Source organism: Lissotriton vulgaris, chromosome 9 (assembly GCF_964263255.1).
Source record: "Lissotriton vulgaris chromosome 9, aLisVul1.2, whole genome shotgun sequence".
Lineage (NCBI taxonomy): Eukaryota > Metazoa > Chordata > Amphibia > Caudata > Salamandridae > Lissotriton > Lissotriton vulgaris.
Genome location: NC_141697.1, coordinates 1,049,732,796 through 1,049,759,749, shown reverse-complemented (window position 1 = coordinate 1,049,759,749; position 26,954 = coordinate 1,049,732,796). Strand labels below are relative to the sequence as shown.

Sequence of the window (26,954 nt, the reverse complement as noted above, 5' to 3'; positions counted from 1 at the left end):
GGACTCAAAGTATTGCATGGTCTCAGCACCATTGTTTTGTTTAAGTTTTATTAAGGGATGCGGGCTGGCATCCCTCATCTAGTGCACTGCAGAAATGTTGCGGTGATAAGCACATTTTCACACACTGTGTTTTTTGTGCGCCCTAATTCCCTTGTTCACCCTTCTTTGACTCCTTTTGGAATGCCTGGTTTGCAGTGCTTAAAGGACTATTTTACAGCTCAAGTACATAAGCGCAAATATTCATTAGATAAAGAAAGCAATAGTTTTCTGTGTTTTTTTTTTTTTACTAAAGAAGGCTGTTTTCAATGTGTTAGTCAGGAATCAAACTTCAAGACAGACCTACTGGATTTGCCAATGCTTGTATTGTAAGAGCCCTCTAATTGTATATCTGTATGCCCAACATCCTGCTTAGAATTAACCTACTTCTACGTAATAAATTATATTTGATGTAATTCTTGCTTCTAAACTGTGCACACATTCCATTCTTATTGCATCTAGGAACATGTTTCTTGTTGTGACTGCATTAAGAACTAATTTAGACCATGTTTTCACACCAGTTTATTTCCTCCTTCTTCTTTCAGAAATGAGGTCATGAAACTTCAGCTTCCTCTAAGCGGCCTCATGGAACAAAAACCAGGGAATGTTACAAACGATGGACGATATTGCTCATCGGCATCACAAGATCGAAGATCACCCACTGGCGATGCTGGAATGACAGATACTGGTAGGATTGTCAACATACTCATCACTCATAGATTTTAATGTGTGTTTTCCTATGGATTACAAATCGATGAGCCGAAATAAGGCATTTTGGGTGGGGCTTTGTAATAAAACATCAAGTCACCAATATCATACAGCTATTAAAAACTGGTATACTATATATGGAATCTGAATGATATGTCTGTATGTGAAGCAGAGATTCCGAACTCAGCATAGATAATTCAGGATTAAATGTACTCAGTTCGATATGCTCACTTCTTCCATCAAACGCAGTGGCAATTAGTGCACCTAAACATTTTAAAACAAATGTAGACATGTCGCTAACACTGCCATTCACACTGCTACAAGTCATGCTTCTGGCAGGTGCATAAAAACATGTAATCACATAAACAATTAATTATTTAACCCAAGACACTACGGGTCTAGTTACTAGTCTGGCGGGCCTAGGACCGCCAGCCTTGTGGTGGCACAGTGGTGGTGGTCCAGCCACTGCCGCACCGGCTGTCCGACTGCCCCATTACAACGTGGGCAGTCGGACTGCCCTGGGACCGCCATCAGGGAACTACAGTTCCCTGGCAGAGGCCAGAGGCCGCAATATGCTTGTCAGGACCACCGTGGTCCTGCCAAGCATGTTACGAGTTTCCTCTCCTCCAGGGTTTCATGGCGGTTCCACTGTCATGAAAACCCACGTGGAGAGGAAACAAAGGGGCCCTGCATGGCCCCCTTGTGTCTCTGCACCCTGTGGATCCACACACAGGGGTACAAGATGTGCCCCCTAGTGTGCATGCACACCAGTTCCTGCACGGCATGGGCGCTACAGTCCATGCCTGAGGAACCTTGTGAGGTGTTCCCATTGCAGTGCCTTATTCAAAGGCACTGCCTCCTTTGCAAAGGCATTGCAGGGGAAACCGCCCAGCAGACTACAAAAACATGTAATCTTACAGGCAGGCAACAGTGACTTTTGGTGTGCAGGGCGCGGCAGTGGCGGGCCGCACACCCCCACACCACCAAAAGTTGGAATCGGGCCCTACGTCTCATTCCGCCATATTAAGAAGACAACCACCTTAATGAAACCAAAATAACCCTATAACACAGAACTATCTTTGGAACATGTGGAAAAATAACAATCTTTAACATAAGTCGCATGTACCTAACTCTGCTCACCCCAGCACACCTCTAAACCCTTCTCGCACACAATCATCTGATACATCTGAATTTGCCCAACTCCACTCTTTTTTTTCACAGCACCCCATTTTTCAAGTTCATTATTTTTCAACCTTTTCCCAATGTCTACATCCTCTGACCATCCTTCACTGTCCTTGACCTTCACACAACATACTAAATTCCACTATTTACCAGTCATTAAATTACTAACATTTCCCAAATACTTCTTCACTAGCTCTGGTTCCTGAAATGACATTATCCTGTTAGTTTCCTATAAACAATCTCCAGCTCGGATATCACATCCTTGCACTTCATAATACAACTTTGTCTTGGCCTACTGCCTTCCCAAATACTCCTGTATCACTTTCACCCTTGCCCTTTATTTCCTTGTTCTAATTCCCCAAAATGTGCAAGTTCTCAAGATAGAAAGCTGAAACTGCCAGCCTGTTTTCTAAAGCTCAAGGAAATTGCCCTTGGCTCTTTGCAACGTTAAATGAAAAAATGGAGAGGTCTATCCCTAGATAAAAAATCATGTCAGGAAAAAATGATTGCTTTTGTTTTTTGGGCCATCCCCCACACACTAGTCATGGGGTTGATGCTACCAACTGTTAACAGCTACGCCGGTAGTGGATCATAAGGGACTGCCTAAAACTGGATTTTAGTGTTAGATGTGGGAGGACACTAGTATTGCCATAGCACACTCGCCACACACACTCCCAGCCCTCAGAGCCCAGGTTTAGTGTGGCAGATGACTTCAACCATTTTGAAAATGCCAGGAGTGGGTAGGTTTAGGCCTGGGAATTTATACCCTGTTGGTTAGGATGTCCCCAGGGGTCATTTCCACCACCAGCTCATGCCAGGCATAAATGTTGCACCTCCAGGCACCCAATCCAGAACAATCCAAGACCTAGGGAAGTTCAGAAGAAGGCTGAATCTGCTGTCTGCAACCCAAGGAGAGCCCTAGGGGACTGGACCTGCTGTCTGTCTTATACGCAGGATAAAGAAGTGGACTCCAAGAGTCATAAGGCTGACCTCCTGTTAAAGCTACAAAGACACACAAATCTAGAAGAGGCCTTTTTCTGTAACTGCCAGTTATAACTGGACCTGGACTGGTCCCTCCTGCCTGCCACCCTGTCAGTCTCTAAGTATCTCCCCTGAAGGCCTAGCGGGCTTAGGAGTGTACTGTAGTTATGGATTGGGATTTAAAGAACTAAAGTCAGAAGTTAAAATCTTGGACTAGGATGAGCCTGGTTAGTATATCCTACCCGCTTAAAAAATTATATCTCCAGTTCTCCTTATTGGATCTTTGTCATTTTGGTGTCAATTTGTTTATTACATTTTACCCGATTCTATTAATTCATTTTGAAATTTGTATTTCAACTTTATTACTATTTTAGTAATGCATAATTACTTTTGACATTGCATCTAGGTTAAGCCTGTCTGCTCTGTGCCATAGCTATTGGGGGGTTGAGCTCATGTTTATCTAGTGACTGTACTAGTTCACTCTTGTGAGTATTACTTGAGGTGGGTACTTACCCCTCTCAACTTATAACCTAATTTGTTACACCTAGCAAGGATGCTCTACACACCTCGTTAAAATTGTGTGGCTACATGGGAAATGTAGTGTTCTTAATTATACTCAGGCGCATCGCATAGTGTGTTCTTCAAAGATTAGAAACCACCTTTCCAAAAGATGCCAACACTCTTAACATCAACATCCCTCCTTTTCTCTGAATGTGCACACTACCTGCCAATTTGCGGTATTGCACTTGTGTGTCTGCCTAATTTAAAGAGGTGAAGGCATGCACAGATCATGATAGCATTGCTCATCCCATGCTCTGCAGTTGCAATAAACTACATACAACATTTGGAACGTCTGTATATATTCTGTGTATATGTGTGTCACTGTGTGACTATAAACATGAATATAACTTTTTTGCAAAGTAAGCAGTGAAAAATGCTTTGTACAATGAAAATGCTTTGTGAAAAGTCCCTTGTTAGCTAAGCTTAACAATCTAAATAGCAGCTGCATAACCGCTGACTCCTGTAGATGAGTGTGCTGTTAAAACAGCAACAACCATCTTCACTAAAACCCCACCTAATTGCTAGCAACGGTTAGCATTTCCCACTGCTTTAGTGCAATCAAATAGTATATGACAGCATTCAAAGTATTAATGCCATTAATCAGTTACCTGATTGGAAGAAAAAAAATGCAAACCATATCATAGAAAAATGAACAGCCTGTAATTTGTTCATTATATCCATGGTGGCATTTATTAGCCTATTTAACACTACTAGGGTCATCACCTTTTTTCTTTCAAAGAGCATTTTTCGGATGCAGTGATCTTTGTCCCCCTTGGAAGAATCTACCTAGATGTGATATACATAAAAGCCTACATTTTATCTTAGAGCTTTAAGTACAGACTTTGGCATAGGGATGGCTTGAAGTGGGCCTACAAGTTACACATGGCATTAAGACTCCTACAGGAATGTTTTTGGTACCCTATTTGAGGTTTGTTGGTCTCAAAACTACGGGACCTCAGCACAAAGAAACGCGTTTGGTGCAATGTGACAGCAGGGTAAATCCGCTTCCAGAGGACAGGAACGTCTAACTGCTCATTCCTTTGATTTCCTAACACATTTTATTTCTGCAGCCCTCGAAATTTGGGTTGTGACCCACAAACTAGTATGCCCTGTGGGAACTTTAGGCAGTGGGCAAAGTACATAACAAAAAAAAACTGAAAAGCATTCTTAAAGGTTCATTATGATGTTATGTTACTATCGTATGCTACTTAAATATAAAACTCCAAACTCAATGTAAAGAACTTTAGTTGACCGGATTTTATGACTAAATCACCCAAATGTGCTTGTTTGTGTTTGCTTTGTAAACCTAGCACTCCCAAGTCATTTCTCTTGATCTCACTCAGACATGATAACACAGAGGATGTCACAAGTTACTTTGTTGATGAGAACAGACAAGCTCGGCTGTAATGGTGCAAAGGGGCGAATCATTTTTGACCCACACACACTGTTCTCCACACGGCGCCTGGTTCGTGAATCTGCCACTGCTGAAAATGTGCTTGTTTTCCTATCAGCCTTTGCGCAGATGTGGAAAATAATGTTGTGACGCCGACCCTTCTCATTTAATCCCTTCTTGTAGATGTGATCGATGAAGCCACTCCAGGCTTTCTTTGAACAAGCTTTTAAATCCCATGCGGGCTGAGAGGTGGTATCTTCTCAGTGTGAGGAGCCAGCTGGAAGTAGCATTGTCTTGGCATAAGCTGAACAGGCTGCAGTATGTTGTTTTGCTTTGTGATTGATTGCAGCGCCAACACGTGCAGCACTCGTGCATGTAGTACTCACGTGCAAGATACTTGGAGGGAAATGTGTGCCAGGTGCCCTCATTCCAAGCCAATGATAAGTGTGCTCCGCAGGCGAGGAAACAAAGCCAGGTGCACTTTCTTTTGAACTCTTTCAGCAAGAAAATCCAAACTGGTTCAGATGAAAGGTTGAACTATTGCAAATCGAAAGGTGAAGCTGCAGGAGTAGTGCTGTGACCCAAGACTTCAGAGGGACCCATTCAAATGGACATGCCAATAAAATTTTTCAAAAAATGTACTAATTGAAGACATCATTGACCATGAGCTGGCGCTGCTAGTAGGGTAATTTCTTTGACGTGCACTTCATTTTGTTATCTGTTTTTAAAGAATACTCGTTGTAACTGTGGGGTTGAGTCTGGAACTACTTGGCTGGGCAGGAATGTTAGTATCCACATTTCTAAATGCTGAGCTGGGTTTTATCTCGTGTGCCAGCTTTTTTTTAAGCTTTATATCTGTTTACCTGTTGCGTCGTGCTTCAAATCTCTTTTGTTTTTCTTTATCGTGCCTCGCTTCCCATCTCTTTGCTCCGCCGCGGCTGCTGTGCCGTTTGCTGTGGCGAGAGCTGAACTGGTGTCTGTCTTCACTTCCAATGTGCCTTAGACGGCCGCCATTTTGGGCAGGTAGACAGTCTAGCTTTCTCTTACCTCAGCCGGCACGCAACACATAAAAGCAGCTGCAGGGCCCGGACGTGCGGAGCGGGCACGCTCCCGGCGTGTTGAAGGCATGCCAAAGGCAAGCCCGTCTGCACCCATCCATGCCTAGATGACGCCAGACACAAAGGAGCCCTGCCCTTTCTTTTTCTTGTTCCTTCTACATTTCACTCTATCCGGGCCTGGGGCTATCTCAGCTTTCAATTATGGTAAGGAAATTTATCTCAGCAGAACTAATCCAATTCCGGATGGCCAGGACCAAATCTCCCCTTTCCCCCAAACTATACCCAAAGCTTCCCCCCATTGGAGGGTCTTGTTTCATTTAGAAACTGTAGATCCTCTTGTTTTGCCCCAGCCGATCTGTCAATACTAGAGATAACACCCTCTTCAACACTGTCACTCTTTAACCTACCTGACATGTCCTCCAATCTTTTTACCTCCTCTGGCTCTCCTCCTGGCTCTGAAAAACCTAGGAAAATACATGGGCTGTATTGTAATATCAGATCCATGGCTAAGCATGCCATACAAGTATGGGACCTTATCTCTTCATCCGATACCGGGATTTGTTTCTTTACAGAAATCTGGCTTTGTGCCTCTGCCGTCCCATGCATCACACTTGCCATCCCTGAGCACTACTACCTGGTCAGATCCGACAGGACAGACCGCCCAGGGGGCGCGGGGGTAAGAAGGGGTGGTATCGCCATTGCATTTCATGTCTCCCTTAAGGTTGAGCTCATTGACATATTATGCACTGGGAGGCTTGAGATTTGTATCTTTAAATTGTTACTGTCACCTACAGAATTCTGGAAAGGGGCTCTGTTGTATCGCACGCCAGGTGCCAAGAAGGACCTCTCGCAAGCACGAATTAACTTCATTGCCCCTTACGTCTTTGCTACCCATAGGTTTTTAGTACTGGGTGACTTTAACTTATCATGGTGTAAATTTGGATGATCCCTGTGTGAACCAACATTTAGTGGATCTGCTCTCTATTGGACTGAAACAACTGGAGTTCAGCCCTACACATAGGGCTGGTTATATGCTGGAACTCATCTTTACTAATGGTGAGAAAGTAGCTTGTGACTTCTTGCCTCTGATTTCTTAGTCAGACCATTATCTGATCCATTTCTCCATGTCACAAAATAAGACCCGTAACCTATGAAAGCAGGAAAAAAGCTGTTGCGTAACTGGAATTCTGTTAACCTCCCTGCCTTCACAGAGGTTTTTAATTCCCAGTCACTTCCCTCAGTAGATGTTAACACAACACTATCTATTTACCAGAATTCCTTAACAAGCTCTATAGAATATAATGCACCCCTCAAATTATCATCCACAGTTTCCTCCAGAAGCTCTGCCCCGTGATACTCAGACACTGTGTCAAGAGAAATCAATGTGCAAACGCCTAGAGCGCAGGTGCCGTTATACCAAATCTCTTAAAGATAAATTAAAACATAGCTCCAGACTGGGAGTCTATCTTAATAAGATCAGGTCCACCCAGAAAGCTTTTGTAGCAATCTCAATTGAAAAAGCAAGGAATTCCACCAAAGACCTTTTTTAAAGCTTTAAATAGCTTTGTGAAACCCCGTACCTGTGTTGCCACCATCGAGGCCTCCTATAATTTCTGTGATAAATTAGCCAACTTCTTTGTAGACAAAATCGAATCTACCTATAAAAATCTGCCTGTTATCTCGGACAGCTTTCTGCATAATTTTGACCTAAATCTCCCCTATCCGACGGCCACGGGTAGCCTGAGCAATTTCACACTTTGCTCTGAGAGTCCTGTATTGGATATGCTGTTCCATGCTAAATCCGGTTCACCTTTGAATCCCTGCCCTCCCAAAATAGCGACTAGTTTAGCAACTTGTCTGGCTCCTGCAATCACGGACTTATATAACCTCTCACTGACTTCAGATACAGTGCCCAAGGAATGGAAGCATGCATTAGTTAATGTCTCCATTGCTCAAGAAATCTTCAGCAAATCCGAAAGATGCCTCTAACTATCGAGCAATCTCACTGTTACCTCTCCTTACCAAATCTCTAGAAAGGTTTATCAAAAAACAACTTACTGCATTTCTTGTAGAAAATCACATCCTGGATTATTCACAATCTGGTTTCTGAGAGCTTTGTAGCACAGAGCGAGCTTTGTTGACCTTGGTGGATAATATCAGGCTCTCTCTCTTGACACAGGTACCCCTATTATGCTGGTGCTGCTGGATTTTTCGGCAGTGTTCGACACAGCCTCCCATTCCATCTTAATTTAGAGGCTATATGAGGCTGGGCTGCACAGTAGAGCCCTGCATTGGCTCTGCAACTTCCTTACCAATCGAACACAACAGGTCGGTCTGGACCCTTTCAAGTCACATCCTATGTACTGCATAAGGGAGTGCCCCAGAGCTCGTGTCTAAGTCCTACCCTCTTTAATATCTATGTGGTGCCACTTGCCCGGATCGTGAGAGCCCGCGGTGTAGAGATGGTGTTGTATGCTGACAACACCCAACTTCTCTTTTCCTTTGGCCCAGACCCAGACAAAGTGAAAAGCAGGTTTGCTAATTTTATGAAGGAAGTTGCTGCTTGGATGTCCACTAACTATCTTCAACTAAACAGTGACAAGACTGATATTATGCTCTTTGGGAAAGCATCTGAGCTCTTGTCGGCCGACTGGTGGCCGCCTGAAATGGGCCCAGCCCCTTCACCTAAGCAGTCTGTGAAAAATCTTGCTGTGAAGCTTGATCTCCATGAATGACCAAGTAAACGCCAACTGGGGCTTCTGCTTTGCCACTATGAAGCTTCTAAAAAATATTCTCCCATGGCTACCCAACAGTGCCAGAAAATCTCTTGTCCAAGCTCTCATAATCAGTCGCCTCGACTATGGGAATGCTCTGTTAACATCAGTAAATGACTCCTTGTTGATCAAAGTGCAGGGTGGCATAAAACACAGCAGCTAGACTAATTTGTAATCTTCCTTCTCATTCCCCGTCTTCCCCTATTCTTCGGAAGCTCCATTGGCTGCCTATCAGAAAATGGCCCATGTTTGAAACTCTACTGTCTGACACATAAGGAACTTCACAAATCCCGCCCCGCCTACTTGTCCATGCATTTAAAACCATATCGGCCCGAAGATGTCTTAGGTTTTCGGATAAGGCTCTTTTGACTATCCCTCGCATTCAGACTGCTAATCAGGGGGGTAGATCCTTTACATACACTGCCTCTATCATTGGAACAAACTCCCCCCAGTCTCTGCTTCTGCTCAGACATTATCTCCTTCAAGAAGGCAGGCTGTTTTAGGAATGCTCTCCTTTCTTAGCAGTTCAGCTCTGCGATACTCCTTCCGGAGTAATTCCTGCGCTATATTAAATGTCTATATCATATCATGACAGCTGGTCTAATATAGAAGTCGGAAATGTTTTCTGGGTGGACTGGCTTCATAGCATTTTACAAATGTAGAGAAATCATCTGGTTCTTCCTAAAAGTGTCCCAGAGCCGAATGGAAATTGACCACTTAAAAGAGGTTAGTACCAGTTCCCAGAACTTCATTGGATTTGTATTGCATCATTGAGGTGAGAAGGTGCCTACATTTTCATTTGGTATTTACCTTACCTTTTTTATAAAAAAGAATCACAATGCCCATTTGGGATTCAAAGACTCATATCCTATTGGATGAACATGTATTCTCTGGCAATGCATTTGTAACTAGTAATTGTATAGCAGGTATCATCACTTCTCTTGCCAGTAAGTGTTTGTGTTCATGTTATGTTATGTTATGTTAAAAGGTTTTTTACCGCGCACGGTCACCAAATGGTTTCATGGCGCTCAAAGACAAAGCAGGGAGGAAAGGCAGAGAGGTTTATTCGTGAGCTAGCTGAAAAAGATGGGTTTTGAGGAGTTGCGAAAACATGTATAATCAGAACAGAGTCGAATAGTGGAGGGAAGGGAGTTCCATGTAGAGGGGGCAAGGAAAGAAAAACAGGAGCCACCATGTTTTTTCTGTTTAAACCTGGGGATGATTAAGAGGTTGTGAGCAGAGGACCGAAGATTCCTCAGGGGAATGTGGCGCTTAAGGCTGAGGGAAGTGAAAGCTGGAGCAAGACCAAGGAGTGACTTAAAAACAGTACATCCCAGTTTGAAAATGCATCGGGAAGCTACCGGGAGCCAATGCAATCTCCTCAGCAGGGGCGAGACATGTTGGTGCTTAGGCTGTTGGAAGACCAGTCTGGACGCCTGATTTTGCACCAGCTGGAGCCGATGAAGGTGGTAGGCAGGGATCCCTACATACAGGGAGTTGGCATAGTCGATACGGGAGGTGACAAGGGCCATGATGACAAGTGTAAGAGCCTCTATAGTGAGGAACCTTCGGATTTTACAAATTCTGCGCAGATGGTAAAAGCATGCAGAAGTGACGGCGTTAATTTGAGGTCTCATAGACAGGTCACTAGAGATAATAACGCCAAGGCTCCTCACAGTGTCGACGGGACAGGGTGGGGGGCCAAGAGATTGGGGCCAGAAACTGGAGTCCCAAGGGTTGGAAGACCCACCTGTCCATAAGCAAGAGGGCAGATTTGCATAGGCAAATATTATAGATGTATCTGTATCAAACTGATTAGTTATGGACAATTTTCTTGTGGAAAACATACCTAAGCAAGAAAAGTAAACCCTTTAACAGTATATGGTACATTTTCAGTACCATTGCCAGTGAGGGACATCTAACCCCATACTTTCTTCTAGCATAGACTATGTTGTGGAGACATATGAAAGTGAAGTATATTTGACAACTGACTGTGCACATTCTTGTTCTTTGCTATTCAATGATCAAGGCTACACTTCACAGAGTGTGGAGCACAACACACAATGCACTTTGTTATGCTCAGTCTTTTGCTGCTTATGTATCTGCTATGCCTTTCAAACAATCAATCAAACCGGATTTATAAAGCGCAGCTAATCACCCACAAGCGTATGCAGGTGCTGAGAGACAAGCTGCTCTGGTGCATCAGTTGAAAAGCAAGGTTCCAGGACTTCTCAGCGGAGCAGGAAAAGGAGTATCTTCCAATGTTGCTAGGGTGTATGTGGGGGGTGAGAGCGAGTGAGAGGGGAGCAGAGCACATGGGGTGGTTGATGAATGCTTGTCCCTGGCTGTGCAGGGCTTTATAGGCGTCAGTCTGCACCTTGAATTGCCATCTCTTGTGGACGGGGAGCCAGTGGAGTTTCTTCAGGTGAGGGGTAATATGCGTCTGCTTCGGGAGGCTTAGGATGAGTCTGGCTGCTGAGTTCTGTATGGTCTGCAGTCTTCAGGTGTGTGGGGATTCCTGCATAGAGTGTTTTGCCGTAGTCCAAGCAGCTGGCGATGAGGGCTCGAGTGACGGTGCCTCTGGTCGAGACTGGGAGCCATTTGAAGATCTTTTGGAGCATTCTCAGGGTGAGGAAGCAGGCAGAGGAGACTGTGTTGATCTGGTTCTTCATGGTGAGTTTGCTTTCCAAAATGGTGCAGAGTTTCTGTGCGTGGTCCGAAGGGGTTGGAGATGGTCCCAGTTCAGCAGGCCATCAGGAGTCTTTCCCAAAGATCAGTACTTCTGTCTTGTCTGTATTCAGCATGAGGGGGTTGTATTACATCCTGTTGGTGACGCTGGTCATGCACAGGTGGAAATTGGCCATTGTAGTGGATGGGTCTTTGGATAGAGAGAGGATGAGCTGGGTTTCCTCTGCATTGGAGATGATGTCTAGACCATGGTTTTTGACGATGTCCACGCCTCCTCTCCAACCTGGGAGTGCCACAAAAACACAAGAGCACTGGAAACGAAAATTATTTATACCACAAGCTGTCATGATTTAATGGTTTCCCTAATGTATACCTCTATGAAAATGTATTGATAACTCATGGAGAGAGGCGAAACAAGAAAGATAAAAAACAATAGGAGTTATGCTCACTTTCGTTAATTTATATGGAACATTTATTGAATATGACCTATGTTATTTGCTTAAATCATTCCTTTTTGTTGTGATTTATGCTCATTTGTAAGGCACTTTCACTCATGTGGATCCCAGAGGTGCAGATTTTATTCAGACACATCATTTTTAATGCATTCACAATAATTAAACAGAGCAGCAATGCATTAAAACTGTGTTTTGTTTTTTTAATTCATTTTTGTAATTTAATTAGAAGAATGAGCTTTGCACTGCTGAATTTAGTTTTTTGCAGGAACTCAAGGGTAATGTCCTGGTCTTAATGAAATCTTTAGACAATAAACAGTGCTCATTCTGTTTTTGGCACTTATTTTGTGACCTCCTAGGTCAGGAGCATTCAGGCAGTGGCAGAGTGAATAAAGGCAAGCTAGTGAAAGCAGATGCTAGCCCTGACAACACCGAAATAAAATACATGGTAACATGCATCGCACTTCTGACTGAGCAATTTTTTACTGATGATCAGTAATTTATCATAATTTTTCAGGTCTGGGATTTGATAGCGCAGCTTACGTGTGTTTTGTTATTGCTAACAAAATGCATAGAGTGGGCTTGGTGTTGCTCCCCTTCAACCATTAGCTTTCTGTGACCAGCCTCTTTCAGAAGCTGGTTTGAGTCTTTGTCATTCACCTCTTGGCTCAGTGCAGGGGAGTATTCATCCATTACCTAACTGTATTGACTGTTCACTCAGTGCAGGGGACTTTTCATCAATTACCTAATTGTATTGACCGTTCAGGAATATCCTTCCACCTCCACTCAAGTGCTTGCATTTAACTACATGAGTTTCTACTTTTCAGTTATACCCCTCTCTTGTCTGCTTCTTCTGGCTTGCTCGCTTGTGTCTTGCTCTAATGCGGTAATTTTACATGCATTAGCACATTAAATCTAGACTAGTTGCCTTTACAATGCTTGATTTACCTACCAATCAGTGCAAAACTACATTTCCAATAGCCACTTAGCGCAAGAACGATATATGCATCAGATGAAAGTTACAACTTGCACTTACTGTTTAGTGTATATGCCTGTGAAAAGTTGATAATTCATGAGTGCAAAAATGCTCACAGTAATACCATACATGCAATATGGCCCTGGGTCTAAAATTATTTCCACCATCTTGATATGTGCTTTATTTCCTGAGATAGCAGCCAAACTGTATAATCCTACTTCCTCAATGGGAAGTGCTGTGAAAGTATGTGTTGCAAGGAGTAGCCGCTGGTGTCGTTGAAGAGTGGGGGGGGGGGGGGGGGGGCGGAAGTGGTCTGGGAGACAATGGACAACAAATAAAATACAAAAATAAATAACTCACCTGCAGTCAGCAGCATCGCGCTCTTCTTCTGTCGGCTGCAGGCACAGGCTCCTAGACTCCTCTGCTACCAATTCTGGCTCTGTTATCATGAATGACAGCAGCGTCAGAATTGGCCTGAGCATCCTGAATTTACACTTCCAGTGAAACTGGAAGCCTGTTTCTGGTGTCTCCAACCCAGCAATGCAGCGCAGGTTGGAGACAGCTTCAGTGTGCATGTCGGTTTGGCTGTCCTGAGACGGCCAGCCAAACACACAGGCGCACTGATACCAGCACACCACTCCCCTTCCAGTGACTGTCATCCTCCTGGTCCCTCCACCGAAAACTCGACGGGAAAGGTCAAATAAAACAATAATAAAATGTGTTTTGTTGTAATTTAGAATCTTCCCACTTGGTACCTTCCTACTCCCCTCCCCACTATTGTTTAATAGAATGTTCCCACTGAGGGTTCTGAAGTGTGTCTTAGAATTTTCGGTATATTCCTGTGAGGCCTGCTGGTTGTAACCGGGGTAAACCAGTGGAGACGATTAATAAAGCTTATCTGAACCCATCTCCGAGTTTGTAATTGTTCCACATGCGGACTATCTTCGAAACATATTTACTTTCTTTTTATTTTTCCTTTCCTGCTGTTTGGTTGTCAGCTGGCGGGGGGTCGGGGGGGGGGGGTGACACTCCTCCGCCAAAGTGGAGGAGCCACCGCTAGTTGCAAGTAATAATCTATAGGTCCTGATCAGAGTGAATCCCAGAAGAAACTGGTAAATCCTGAGACAATCTCTCTGCTTGAAGTGTTCCAGAGTGGACTATTTTGAAAAATCCTCAGATTCTTGGAGGAAGTGGTACATCACAGACGAATCTACTGGTCAAATTTCCTCCTCCTCCTCAAGGGTATCATGGTTGCTTGAATTCCACTTGATCTGGAAATATGAGGATTTTTCATTTTGACCCAACTCTTAATCTGACCCTTTATGTTGATTGTTGTACTGCAACATATATATCCCTCAATAGCCAGCTTTCTGTTATCGCTTCATTATTTTTACAAAGCTACAAGGCATTCATGAAAAGCTCTGTTCCAGCCAGATTTAGGGAAGCAGACCTTTGGAGGAAAGCATGCATTTTTAAGAAATGCTCGGATATTTTTAGACGTACAGATTGTAATCCATTGTAGTCTGAAAACGTTGCTCACGGCCTAAGCTTTGACCCTCAATTGAAATCTAAATCTCATTAATCTCAAAATAAAGTCTCTTCACTTCACCTGCCCATGAAAGCATGCAGGATTTGAACATGGGTTAATCCTCTGGAAGCTTGTTTGTGCCCTGTATTCTTGCAGGGTTAATGAGAGCGCATTGAGTTAATCAGAAACCTGTAATGTGAGCTGTCAGCATGTCAGTGAGCCACTTAATTGTGAGTAGCAATAGGGCACAGAAGGAGAATTTATGCTCTTCAGAGGCCCTCCTCCCCTGTTTAATTTTATTTGGCCATGGGGGATAGGGTTCCGGGGGCCTTATAAGGCTTGCGGAGGGCGCCACATTGTGCCCTTTCCCGTTTTATTGGATCTGGGCCCGAGGGATGGGGTCCATGTGGCCAATTAAGAGTTGGGGAGGGGCCTGCAAGCCCGCTCGCCTTAATATATATATTAGGCCTCAGGGATGGGTTCCCCAGGAGCCCAAAGGCCAACTTACATTGCACTCGCCAAAGGTTGTGCATGGTGTGCAGTTGGCAGCTTGCTGGGGGTTTGGCCATGGTGTCTGGCGGCAAACCAAGCCCTGTGTCCAACCCCCACTGTACATGTCCAAAGGCTGTGCACAGAATGGGGCTGGCTGCCTGTGGGGAGTTGGAAGCAGGGCCTGGCTGCAAGACAGGCCCTGTGGCTAATCCGACGCCCGCATGACAAAAGGTAATGCGTGGCATGGGGTGGCTGCCCCCCAGGTGACTGCCTGCGGGGAGTTGGACACAGTGCCTGTTGTGCCGCTGCCTCGCACGATTCCAGTTTCCATGGCATTTGCAGTGGGGCATGGCGCGCTGTACGCAGAGGGCAAGAGAAGTGCAGAGAATGCCTGCAGGCCGACACGTTTCTCTCAAACACTTATCTGGATGGTATAATCCCCTGCATCTACGCTCTTGTCATGGAGGCATAGTGGCTAGGAGGCTCCTCTGGGGATTCCATTACCAGAGTCATTCTTCTTCTCAGAATCCTCCAGTGAGGATTTATGGGATATAGCTTCCCAATCCAACATGGTGACCATCCATAATTATAAGGTCTTCCCAATCCATCATGTAGTCAATCCTTGTGATGTAATTTCCTGAGGTACAACAGGAACTCAAAATTATTTTTCCTAGCGTCATAACACTCCGGCAATCCCGTCGTAGCCTCTTCGCTTATAACTCGTTTCCAGTGAGTCTTGGTTCTGGATTGGTATGCTTCTCCCTGGTGTTTCTGTGTGCTTCAGCCTGCTCCTTGTTGCTGGCTTGTTCCCTGGATTCCTTACCTTCTCCTGGAAACCTCTAGTCTGCTCCTGCTCTACTCTGCCATCCTTGGAGGTGTTTTGCCCACTGGATATTTTCCTCCGACAGGGTTTTTTTCTGCAGGCACTATCTGCTTTGGCACTGTCCTGTGCCGGCAGCATCATGGGTACTAGAAGGGGTCGCCCTTCCCTCTGGCAGACCAGGTCCGTCACAACCTGGACCTCCCCATCCAACCGCCACTGAGATACTTTCGCTAGGCATCAACCTTCGTAAGTTGAGAGGGCTTGGCATTAAATAACACATGGATCATTGGTGTGTAGAGGTATTGAACACGTTATGAATCTGTAAATTAAAGAGTAGCTCTGTGTGTAGATGACATTGTCCCCATGTGTAGCTCGCTGCTAGCAGTCTCTTTTTTCATTTGCCTGCAGTCTGTTTTTTTCTCTCCCAATGCATGCTGGAATGCGTGGTCCAACAGTTAGCTTGCAATTCATTTATATCCCCCCCTAGTGGGCACATATTAGCATATTTCTCCTTCTCCAATAGACATGGCAACGATGCTACTGGAACTCTTCAATGCCTGCTTCTTCTGTTCTGGCTTTTTAATTTCTCAGTCAAAATAGGCCAGCTCTCTACACGCTAAGCAGTTAATGGCCCTAGGGACCCCACCTCCAGGGCCGGGTCACTAGCTTTGTCCCAGGGAGCCCACCCCTGGGACATAGTGGTTTCCCTTCCTGCACCGTGGCAGACAGGGAAACCTGCATTTGCTCCCACTCGGCAGGATAATTTTCAAAACTGCTACTACATGGGAGCAAACGCAAAAAGGCCCTGATTACAACTTTGGAGGTGCGGCGCTAAAGCTGTGGTCAGACCCGTAAACAGTCTAAATATCGTTTTTTTTATTTTGAAGCACAAGAATATCGAGTTGGAAATATAGTAGGGACAGAATATCGAAATCAAGAATATCGATGACCAGAATATCGACCTGAAGGTAAGAAATATTGTTTTTGTTAATATCGAAGTTAGTAATATCGATAGCAAAAATATCAATGTTACTAATATCGATATTAATATTAGTGTTCTGTATTTTATAGGTTTGTGTTTATATTTTTTGTTAATTATTGTACTGGTTTTAGAATATATGTATTACATTTTTAGAAGTTAGTAATATTATTTTTAAGTAAATTATGCGTTTTAGTACCATTGTGGGTGTATAGGGGAATAGGGTGGGAAATAACTTAATTATAGTAACTGAATTACACATTTTTAGGAATTAGTAATTTTTTTTTTTTTAAAAATGTGTTTTAGTTCTGTAGCTGGTTGTGGGTTTATAGGGGAAGAGGGTGGGAAGTAATTTAATTGTAATTCTGTAAATATTTATTTTTATCTATTGGTATTAATAATTAATTTTATGTTAAATAATTATTAATTGGTAATTCATTTTTATTAATTGGTAATTATTTGTATTAATTTATTAATTGATAATTATATTAAGTGTATTAAGTTATTATTGAAGTGTTTTGTGAGGTTATAGGGCAATAGGGTGGGAAGCAATTTAATTGTAATTAAGTAATTATTTATTTTATTGTTGAGTATTGATAATTAATTTATTGTTAATACATTATTAATTGGTAACAACTATTTAATAATTAATATTTTTTGGAGGAAATGTATTTATTGTTCATTAATTAATAATTGTTTTTTTTGTTTTGCTGTAAATCTGTTCAGTAGTTTTTGAGCAATTAATGATCAGAAACAGTGTATATCTTAGGATTTGGAGCCTCTGCAGATCCCAACAGATCTCAAACTGAGATCTGATTGACTGCCACGACCTGAACCAGGAAGTGGTAAGAGCCATTTTAGGACTAGTGACTCAGTGCTCAGTCCTATAAAAAGAACAAAAAAGACACAGGGGGTCAGGGTAGGTAAATTCTGATGCCCTAGGCTGATGATATGGTCTCCAACGGACCACGCGTAGGGCCCACATTTTTTTAAAAATGCATTTTACATTTGCAGAAAATTTGTGGCAAGATTGAAAAACAAGTGCAGCCTCCCATGCTTGTTTTTAAAAAAATACCCCGGGGTAGGCCAGAGTCCGGGGGGATAAGGGGTTTCTTTTTGGCGGGAGGGGGAGCCACGTGACCCCACCCCCCTGGTCCTGACATGCTTAGGGGGAGCGGACATGTGTCCGCCCTCCCTGGGCCTGTTTTGGCCGTGGAGACCCCCATTTGTTGAGAGGGAGGGGGCACTCTGCATCCCCTCCCTGTGGCAAATATTTTTTGGGGGAAATGTATTTATTGTTCATTATTAATAATTGCTAATTAAATTTGATTAATTATATTGTATTGGTATTTATCAATAATGCATTGTTAATTAATCAATTGCTAAATATTTTTTATAATTATTGTTTTTTGGTTTTGAACATTAATTAGTTTTTGTTTCATGATTATTTGGTAATTAATTTTTAATGATTATTATTTAATTGTTTTTATCATTAATTTAACTGTTAATTAATTATTATTTGGCAATTATTTTTAAGTCATTATTTATTGGTATTGTTAATTAATTTATTGTTATTTAATAATTAAATTATTATGTATTTAAAACAATATATAGTTGAAATATTAGTAAGTTATGTTAACCCCTGCGCTATCCAACACTTTCTTTAATGTTGCACTCTCTGGAGTTGGAATAGTAATTTTTACCCCTCCGCTAGCCAACACTTTTCCTACTGTTGCACCCTCTGGAGTTGAAATAGTAATTTTTACCCCTACGCTATCCAACACTTTCCCTACTGTTGCAATCTCTGGAGTTGGAATAGTAATTTTTACCCGTCCGCTATCCAACACTTTCCCTACTGTTGTTGCATCCTCTGGAGTTGTAATAGTAATTGTTACCCCTAGGCTATCCAACACTTTCCGTACTGTTGCACCCTCTGGAGTTGGAATAGTAATTTTAACCCCTACGCTATCCAATATTTACTGTTTTAGTTCATTATTTACATTTTTTTAAATGTGTTATATATAGTTTTGATATTTTAATTGATATTATTGTTGTGTGTGTATGTATGTATTTATAATTCATAAAATGTTTTTTAACAACGTTATTAAAATAATTAATTGTAAATATCTTTTACATTATATGTATTACTTATAATTTTAAACTGTTTATTTTAAATATGTTTTATTTATTTTATTTTACATTATTTGTAAACATTAAAAAAAACGATATTTTTAACAACAATATTTTCGTTGTACTTACCATGATGTAGATAGGATTTCGATATTCTTGACACCGATATTCTGCCTCCGATATTTTTGACGTCAATATTTTTGACGTTGATATTCTGTCAGTAATTCGGTCAGACCGCCCGCCAGATTAGGAGTTTCCTCCTGCCTGGCAGGCTTTTCTTTGGTGTTCCCAAGATGGTGCCTCTAAAAATGGGCACCGCAATGGGAACGCCAAAACAGTTCCTGCACGGCATGGACTGAAAAGTCAATTTCGCACAGGAACTAGTGTGCATGCACATGGGGGGCACACGTTGTACCTCCCGTGTGCATCCTCAGGGTGCCGCTTGGGCCCCCTCTGTTTCCTCTCCACCAGGGTTTTCATGGAGGAGGAACTGCCATGAAAACCCTGGCAGAGAGGAAACTCCTAATATATTTGGTGGGACCGCGGAGGTCCGGCAAAGCATATGGATGCCTCTAACCTGCTGCAACACTGCCAGGAAATGGTGGTTTCCTGGTGGCTATGGCAGGCTTTGGCAGTCCCACTGCCCATCTCATAATAGGGTGGTGGGGAGACCGCCACTGCTGTGTCCTTGTGAGTCTGGTGGTCCGTGGACCGGCAGACTCTTAATCGGGGCCAAAGTCTGAAATTGGGCGGCAGGAGCTTTGAAATTACTCCCGCTGGCTGGGAGCAGAGTTTTGATCTGTTTTCCTGCTGCATATTGCTCCCGCCTGCAGGGGGCAGCATTAGTAGATGTCCAGTCTGGGCAGGAGCAATGCCGTCTCCTGCTGCATATGGGGAGTCAACCGGGGCCAAGGGGTCCTTGGGGCTCCCGGTGGCTCCCAACGAGTATGTGGTGGGTGCCCTGGGTGGGCACCAGGGCACCCACCTTTAAGTAATGAGGGCCCTGGGAATGTGTCCCCAGGAGCTAACAACGCTCTGGGAAAGGGGCCATGTGCCGCCCCCTCCCCTTTAATTAAAATAAACAGCCCAGGCGAGTAGAGTCCACAGGGTCTAACAAGGCTTTGGCAGGGGTGCCATGTGGTCTCCCTCCCATATAATGTATTTCAAAAAAAGGTCCTGGTGAATTGGAACCCCAGGGACTAATAAGGCTCAAGGATGGTGGTCACGTGGCGCCCATCCCCTTAATAAAAACAAAATGCCCTGGTGATCGTGTCCCCCTGGCATAATAAGGCTCAGGTAGAGGAGCTACGCCGCCTCTCCCCACTTTAAAATAAAGAAGGCACTGGGGAATTGGATCCCCAGGGACTTATGAGGTTCAGGGTGGAGGGCCAGGCCCTGTGGGCAAACCCTGGGCTGAATGCTGTGTGCAGTGTCGGGTAGGCTGCCTTTGGGGAGGTTGGCCACAGGGCCTGGCCATAGCAAAGGCCTTGTGGCCAACACCCCAATGCACACGGTCAAAGGTCGTGCACAGTATTGGATTGGCTGCATGTGGGGTTTGGCTGCAGGCCTTCGGCTGTGCGCTGTGGGGGGCTGGGGTTTACGTATGTTAATTAAATATTACTATGGGGCCGATTCCGATTCGGTAAACCAATCGCACGACCGAATCGAATCCGTAGCCCTTTCCGCACGACTCGTACAATTCCATTGCGTAGTACTATTCGTTTGAAAAATATACGACCGAATTGTTGCGAACCGTACGAAAAGCAAGGGAAAATACATACGACACAGACCCTCACAGTGAACCGTACGAATCGTAAACATGCTGTATGACCTGACAAGTACGATCCTGACCGGGGAATGAGAACGCGATTCGTACAGAAAACGTTGCGTATGAGCGATTCGTACGGAGAGCCACACAATCTCATCCCCACCGTACCCCTGCAATCATGGGGTGTAGCACCGTACCCCTAAGCACCGTACCCCTGCAATCATGGGGTGTACGCACCGTACCCCAACGCACCATACTCCTGCAATCATGGGGTGTACGCACCATACCACTGCAATCATGTGGTGTACGCACCATACCCCTACGCACCGTACCCCTGCAATCATGGGGTGTACACTCTGTGCCCCTACAATCATGGGGTGTACACACCGTACCCCTACACACCGTACCCTTGCAATCAAGGAGTGTACGCATTGTACCCGGGGGGTCCGTTACGTACGCGGTTCGGGTCGAAATCTGCTTTTCCGGACGTTTTGAGCTCCCATAGAAAAAGAGTCGTACGGAGTGTTGATGAGACGAATCGTACTTGCTAAGTCGGAAAATGCTGCTTCGATCCGAATGGACGTCGCGTACTGCGTGTTCCGAATGCGATTTGTACGGATTTTTAAGACGTATGGTCTTTCGTACGATTCGTATGGAGATCTGCTTTGGGTCCGTATCATACTTCATCGTACGCACGGGGACGTTTAAAGGTACGATTCGTATGGGAAATATGCTCCGAACGGCTATTTGTAAGGGATTTTACCGAATCGGAATCGGCCCCATTATGTTAAAAAAACTAGAAATTCACAAAAAACACAAAGGTTAAAGTAACATTATGGTTAGGTGAAATGTTCAATACCAACCTAACGTTTTAAACTCTAAAAAACACAAATTCAACAGTTATAGGTATTGTTTTCTCAAGTATAACTATAACTCATGCCCTAAGGTACCTATAACTCGCGCCCTTGCCATGCACTGCTAATTGCCCCACATATTACATCACTCATGACAACTTCTGTGACATCATTAACAATATCAATGTATTTGCATTTGAAATTATTGATGCGAAAACTATACATGGCGGGCGAGTCATTGTTACCTTAGGGCATAAGTAACCCCTACAAATCCAGATAAACATTTTTAGCTCTTGTTAGAGATCATCGGAGAGTGAAATAGCTTTTTCTGGACACAAGGGAGCACCCAGTATAATTCAAGGCAGCACTCCTTCAGGCTTAGAGTGCCACCTAAATAATGCAAAATAGGAAGCAGGTAACTCTGGGTAGTTCTCAGGTTCAGGTGGAGAGTATTGCCTTTATATAGTGCACCCTACACCACCGACACTCTGAATCTGCTCATATCAAATATTTATTTTTCTTGCAGAGTTCCAAATTTACGATTATCACAGTGCCATCCACGCTGAGCTAGAAATTGACCAAGCCTTTGCCATTTTTTCAGCAAAGTTTTTAAGTATAGGATTAGCAAATGAGCAAATTATGCACAAAGAGAAGCAGGAAAATTTGGGTAGTTCCCATATTTAGGTGTAAAGCTGCTCTTTTATATGGAGCACCCTGCAACATCATCGACACTCTGAATCTGCTCATCTCAAACGCCATTTTTTAAAAATATTTGACAGCTTTAAAAACCAGTGCTCATATACCCAAGAAACACCCCTACAACAGGCTCAGTTAGTTGAATGTTTCATTACCACATCAGTGTTTACCTCATTCCAGTCTTTACTGTGCGATGTGCTATCTAACATGACAGGCACTCTTAAGAAACAAGCATTTGCATTGCAATAGGTCTCACATTTGTGAGAGTTTGAGCTATTGACATTGTAAATGACAATGCATTTTATTTATGTGTTGGTTATTTAAAGCAGATAAATGAAAGGCATTGTTATTTCCGATGTCAATAGCTGAAACTCTCGCAAATGCAAGACCTATTTAAGCAAAGTGTAACTGGATTTGCGCCCCATGCGGCCTGCAGGCTGCGATGTGCCATGACCATGGAACCAGGAAAAGTCAGGCGCAAATAAAACTATATTTATGCACTGCTACAATTAAGATGTTAGCAGTGAACGTCTTAATTATAGCACTGCATAATTATAGTTTTCTTTTCTCATAACTTTCACAATGCACGCAGCTTTCAATTACTAAGCAGTGGGGGGTATGCAGAGTTGTGCACTGACAAAGATTAAAAGAGAAATAAAAGTACCAGAAAGCAAAGTTTACAATCGAACCTGGTAAGCAGCAATATGTGCACAAACATGGTGCAAAATCATGTTTTCATTAACCTACCCCTCTCTCTCACACATGCTGCAGGGGCGCTAAATGCTGCATTCACAGGATTTTAAAGTCGTATAGCATGTACTTCCTTTGGCAGAGTCTCTTTACTTGTTTTCTGCCTCTTGGTCGAGATCATCCAGGCAAGGACACTGCAAGCATTGTTTTCAGGGACTCCGCAAGCTCTTCTGATTCAGCAACACCTTTTGATTTAGAGGCTTGGAAGTAGAGAAGGACGCTTCCAAATCTTATTTTGACCCTTGCCTTTGAATTTGAGAAAGTGTGCCTTACCACCCATTTCTTAAATCCTATCGGTATCTTATTCACAGCAGGATCCACTACTTTTATTTGCACTTGGAATGTGCCATTTACAATTTTGGGATTCTAAAGATTGTAGAGCTGAAGTTTAAAAAAAAGTTCTTATGACTCTCCCCCCCCCCCTCCTACTCCCCCAAGTCCTACTAACACTTTGTCGCTCATATCCCTCTGTCTATGCATTCAGGAGCCATAATGCAGGTTCCTCTAGAAGAACAGCAGCACAGAGAGTACTCCAGACATTTTCTAGTGTAGAAGGCAAAGAAAGAGATGGTTCTCTTTAATCATCATCCTATACATTGGTGAATGTGAATGGGAAGTGAAAAGAGCACATGTCAAGATGGATACTCTGCAGAAGATCATCAGTCTTGTTGGAGGCATTTACATCCTTTCTGGTTCTTGAGGGTGTTTAACTCCAATGACTGGGGAGCGTTGAATATTTCTCAGGTTTGCCATCCTTTCATTTCCCTTTTAGTTCATGAGCCACCCCGTTGGACTATAGTCATTGTCAAGGGTTTTCACTTACAGGTTGGGTTTAATTGGACCCTAAAGGACACCCTGGAATTGGCATTTCTGGGGTTCATATAGTCTCTTAGGCATTGATAGAGTTGAGGCTCTTGATCAATTACACTATGAGGACCTACAGTTCGTTACGTTCATGCTTGAGAAAAAGTTGGGCAATGGCGTCTTACCATGAACTTGCACATAGAAGGTGAGTAACAATCTTCTAGAGTTGTTGAGTCTTCTTTCAGCTCTGACCAGGTCATGGTTTCAGGATCAACCAAATATGGCAGGGGCCACAGCCCTGGTAATAAGTACTTTATTGGATTTATGCTCCTGGTTTCAAGTCAGAGGTGGCCATAGACGTAGCTCTTATGACCCAGCTCCATTGGAGATATTTAGCAACTGCGGAGACTACCACTTCCCTTGTCTCCGTGCACAAAAGTCTGAGCACCTGGAGAAAATGTCTGCTGCCCAGCTGTATACATATCGGAATGATCCAGCAACACCTAGGCCAGGCATAGCCAGGGCAAAGGAAAATAAAATGTGAGAGGGTCTCTTCTGCCAGCTAGCATACAAGACAGGTGGTGCTGCTAACAGCATTGCTCTTCCAATTGGCACAAAAAGAAAGCAGAGGTAAAGTGTCATATCTTAGCTTCAAAAAACGCGTTCAGGCAGCTGGGACAATCAAGTAATCAAGAAAGGGTTCATATTCCACCTGAGGTTTGATGTCTATAAAAGTACTGGAGAAGGAGCCAAAATTAATATTCCTTATTTCCTGTTCCCACTTTTGACCCAAGAAGGTTTCTTTAAAGACACCCCTCGTGAGATGGGTTGAATGAGCTTCATTTGGCCAGGGCTTTCCCCGACCTAGCTCGCTAAGTGTATTTCATATATACTTCATCCACCTGATCTTGTGGGATTTGTCTAATTTCACAATCTCTAAAAAGGCTTTGTTGTAGCTATCGAGGCCCGGTGTCAAGTTAAGTCTCAGCCAATACAGCAATGGTATTAGCTGAACCTTGGTGGCTATGGGTAAAACTCTGAGATAGTGTCATAGGGGTAACAAAGGTGTACTCTTAGTATCAGTCCTCTAAGGAAGTTATTTCTCACAGAGCTAAGCTTAGTTAGACATGTGTGGCCCAAGAGATCCGCCCCATAAAGTGCACAACCTTCAGCCTTCACTCTATAGATTTTTGAAGCAGGAGAGATGCTCCGACATTTAGAGTATTTGCGTTGCCTTCTGACCGCCTTGGATTGTTGTGTTACTTTCAAGGGGCTACTGTCCACCTGGCAGGGCCAAGACATATTTTTGTTCAGTTTGAAATCCAAGTAATTGAACGAATTTACCCAATCCAAGGGTTTTCCCTCTAGCATGATGGAACCTCTATCGGACCTGTGCGGGCTAATGGCTATAAATTTAGTTTTTCAATGGTTGATCACCAACCAATGGTCGTTGCAGAAAGACAGGAATCTATCTACAAAATGTGTACACCTGCCGGGGTTTAAGATATAAGTAGAGTATCATTTGAAAACAATACCAATAGAATCTTACTAACATTCAGCCTAGGAGAGTAGTTTTCGCAGTTTTCTAGGTGGGCAACTACTTTTTGTATGTATAAAGAAAACAATGTGGGCGCAAGAACGCATCCCTGTGGACACCTTTGTGGACATCAATGCTCTCAGTTAGTTCCCTCACAGCTCCCCAGCGGACTTGGGCGTACGTATCCTGGTGGATTCGAATAAGTATATCCAGCAAGTCTATCGGGATCTTTTTGTTCTTCAATGTCTCCCAAAGTTTAGAACTGGGGACTAGGTCAAAAGTGTATTTGAGGTCCACAAACACCATTCAGAAGTGAAATTTTTCAAGTAGAACAGTTTTCCTGTAGATGGCCATAAAATGGAAGCATCTGGTCCACTGTTCTAACCTGGCTTCTATGGCCCGCTTGAAGATGCGACAAAGCACCATGTTCCTCTATCCAATGGTCGAGATGGTACAATATCTATCTGCAAAAGATCTTTTGGGTCACATCAGTCTAATAGGACTAAAATTGAGGGGGGTGTCCCTTGGGCCCATTTTGTGCACAGGAGCAATCTCAGCTGCTTTCCAGCTAGAGGAATGGCCATCTCTTTTACAATTAAGTTGCTTAGCTTGTTCATGAAGGCTGCCCAGTTGTTAGGGTCAGAAAAAAGAGATCACCAGGGGCCCCATCGGCTTTATCTGCCTACTCTAACTCAATTTACTTTTACCTGTACCTTCTTCCCTCCCTCACTTATGGAGTATAGGTCATCACTGAGGCATAGTTTGAATAGCCATTACAGGAGGAGCTCAGCTCTTGGCATGGGATCCCTTTTGGGAGAAAATGTTTTTGAGGCAATGAGGTGCCTGTCTCCAGAGATGACAACACCTCAAGTGCTAAGGACAGGGACAAGGGGAAATTAATCAAGGTAATAAGAAAGCTTTACAGTGTGGGGGAACCACTGGCAATATGCATTATCCCACGCAAGTCCAATTCCTGTATGGCTTTAGGGCCGAGCCTGCGATAGACTGCGAGACACTCTTGTAACAATAAAGGCTTGGAGCCCGCCTGTTGCCTACCATTAGTTGGCTATAGTGGCACCCTTCATTATAGCCACGTAATACGTCAAGGCAGACCTAACATTATTTCCGTTCCTCACTGTAGAGTCGGGACCAAGCCCTGATTGATTTAACTTAATCAGTGCCTGTTCTCTGCTCCTGATGTGATTGAGGTACTATTTTGTTCTGTTTAACTTTTAGTGCCCTTCAAACAGAAGGTGTGTGACTATCAAAAACATACCAAGCAGGACAAACAAAATTCCAAAGATTTATTTTCTATAGTTAACGCTCTTTTATTTTGCCAAGTCTTCTTTTCTCACTTTGCCCTCATGTTTTCTTTTGTTTTTGCTTGTGGGCGTTGGACTCAAAATGAGCATTATTTTATTGAAAAATGACGTTTAGGTTCTGAAATCATGCTTTAACACATAATCATAAAGTATACCCCAATCCTCCCAAACCCAATCGCTCCACTCAAATCCACACCAATCCACCCTACATCAATCTGCCCCACTTAATCCAATCCATATCAGACCTATCCAATCAACCCCACTCCAATTGAAACCACTCCCCCAATCCAATTCACTCCAATCTACCACACTCCAATCCTCCCAACCCACCCCACCCCACTTCTATTCCCCCCACTGCAACTCAAAACATTCTTTCCCATTTCAACCAAAACAATCTTCCCCACTCCAATCTGCCCTAATTCAATCCAAAACAATCTGTCCTGCTCCAAAATAATCTGTCCC

General features: G+C 43.5%; 1 protein-coding gene across 1 annotated transcript in view; it reads left to right on the top strand.

Moving 5' to 3' along the window:
* The window catches only part of EFCC1 (EF-hand and coiled-coil domain containing 1), a 230,146-nt gene that overhangs the window by 159,903 nt on the left and 43,289 nt on the right, over positions 1-26,954 (top strand). The window contains exon 3 of the mRNA XM_086938983.1: positions 582-724. Within this exon, the coding sequence (XP_086795109.1) occupies positions 582-724 (143 nt within the window). The remainder of the gene's footprint in view (positions 1-581; positions 725-26,954) is intronic.